The 1,994-nt window shown below is 50.9% G+C and overlaps 1 protein-coding gene across 2 annotated transcripts, besides 1 other annotated feature; it reads left to right on the top strand.

The window, feature by feature from the left end:
* The first annotated feature begins 83 nt into the window (after window positions 1-83).
* Window positions 84-383: a sequence feature (Protein overlapping with rRNA (KVP18_003067, KAH0476442.1) was converted to a misc_feature.).
* Window positions 384-1,117: 734 nt separating this feature from the next.
* Window positions 1,118-1,994, top strand: KVP18_003066 (uncharacterized protein; the record flags this gene model as incomplete). 2 transcript variants are annotated; one of them, XM_067954491.1, is made up of 2 exons in its annotated part: window positions 1,118-1,322; window positions 1,353-1,994. In XM_067954491.1, coding segments are annotated over 2 exons (847 nt in total), but the record flags the coding sequence as incomplete, so codon positions are not given. The 2 variants fall into 2 exon arrangements, with proteins under 2 accessions (XP_067808121.1, XP_067808120.1); XM_067954490.1 differs by lacking the exon at window positions 1,353-1,994 and having other exon boundaries at window positions 1,118-1,330.

Here is a 1,994-nt window from a genome sequence, read left to right as displayed (position 1 = left end):
CCGGGGATACAACGTCGAAGATTCACAACCGTCGGGACATTCGCAATCCGGCAACAGTGGACGGCGTACAGCGGTGCATTAACATGGCCGACTCCCAAGGTCTTGGCGTCTTTCTATCTGACCATGCAACCCTTCGACACGACATGCAAGCACACCCTCAGTTGGTCCCTATTTCCATTCCTAACTTCGAACTGCTGCACAATGCGGCCAAGGATTCGAGCCAAAAACAAATAATCGCGTGGAGCAGTCTACTGACAGAGTGGTACCTTATGCTACAGGTGGAGGAGCTGGTTGTCACCAACAGTGGTTTCAGTGGAACCGTCGGAATGTTTTTTAACCACAAGAATGTGCACGGCTGCCCAAAGGATATCGAGACTGTATGAAAATCACTCGTACTCAACAGCCAGAGGTGAAATTCTTAGACTTGTTGAAGACGAACAGATGCGAAAGCGATTGTCAGATTCGAATCCAATGTTCAAGAACGAAATTCAAGGGATCGAAGATGATTAGACACCGTCGCAGTCTTGGACATAAACTATGTCGACTAACACTTAGAGATGATTCTTATACCATCTTCAGGGGTTCCTGGGAAACCAAACAAAAAAACAGAAACCGGTTTTTGATTTCGTTGGAATGAAAACTGCTCTTTGGGGTGCCACAGCTCAAGTCCGCCTTCCTTGTCAAGCGAGACCACGCCTTTCGTAGTGGGCAGGTGCCACGCGCCGGTGTGCAGTCTCAAAGTGGACTGTACGTATGCATCTTCATCGGTTCCTCGCGGAGTTCGCTGGGACTGCCGGTCACCTCGTCGGTCGCCGTCTTCTGGACAGGTTTTGGCGTCTTTATATCTGACCACGCTTCAACACGCAATGCAAGCACACCCTCGGCTAATCCCAGTTTTCATTCCTAACTTCGAACTGCTGCACAATGCGGCTGAGGTTCGAGCCAAAAACAAATAATCGCGTGGAGCACTCTACTGACTGATTGGTACGTTATGCTACAGATGGAGGAGGTGGTTGTGACCGAGAGTGGTATCAGTGGAACCGTCGGAACGTTTTATCACTTTCAGATGCAGCCCCAACTGGTATGAGTGCTTCCTAGCAACAAATCAGCTTTTCAGATGCCGCCCCTGGTACTAATTACCCCACTGGTGATCGTGGTCCTGTTCCTAGGCTTCTTCTGCCTTCCAGTCAACCGTATGGCAATCACATCACTCCGGGAGCAGGTGCCGGGAGCCAGGCCACTGTCAAAAGCCGTGCGGAAGAGGTATGCATTTGATGATCGGTTTCTCGATTTTCCTACACACAGCCTAGACGGTACGCCAAGTGAGTGACAACATCTTGGGATTCAATCAGCTGACAAATCTTGTGTTTGGACACTCAGCAACATAGCTGGCTGGGGAGACACTCTAGGGGGCATGTACCTAATGTTCGAAGCCTGTACTGCTAACAGGAGAGCTTTTTTCATGGACAGCACAGAAGGGCTCCTCGAAGAATTCTTCGCTCCAAGACACATAATGTGGTCGCTCCAAGGCGCCCCACGGCCATCCCGCCAGCCGGGCGTGCTCGAACCGCCTGTACTGATTTCGCCCACTCCTGTGAGAACACACCAGTTTACTGATTCCAACATAAAAGCCTACTGGGACGTCAAGAAGCGTTTTGAAGAGAACAAAGAGGTCATCCGTCACAGGCTTGCCGAGAGAGTGAGCACCACTGGCAAAGTGGTAAACCTCGGGCAGTATTTTCCTTTCCTCGAAACCGAGCGAGTCTCGAGCATATGGGGCATGCAAGCCACAGTGTCACGCGCGACTGCTGTCGTTTCTGAGCTGAAAAAGCCCGTCATCATGGGGTTATCTGAAAAGGGGCAGCCCTTACACAGATGGTTACAAGAGGGTGTGGTCAGCTGGACGAGCGTCAAAAGGCAGGCAGATATATGGTTCCGTTTGCTGAGTCCGTCGGACTACCTCCGAGGTCTACTAGAGAGGACTATATGTCGCA

This window comes from the organism of the source record quoted next (assembly GCF_019968955.1).
Source record: "MAG: Porospora cf. gigantea A chromosome Unknown PgA_NODE_5023_length_1994_cov_923.786, whole genome shotgun sequence".
Lineage (NCBI taxonomy): Eukaryota > Apicomplexa > Conoidasida > Eugregarinorida > Porosporidae > Porospora > Porospora cf. gigantea A.
Note: the sequence above shows the minus strand (reverse complement) of the source record. Positions and strands in the feature narration are given on the sequence as shown.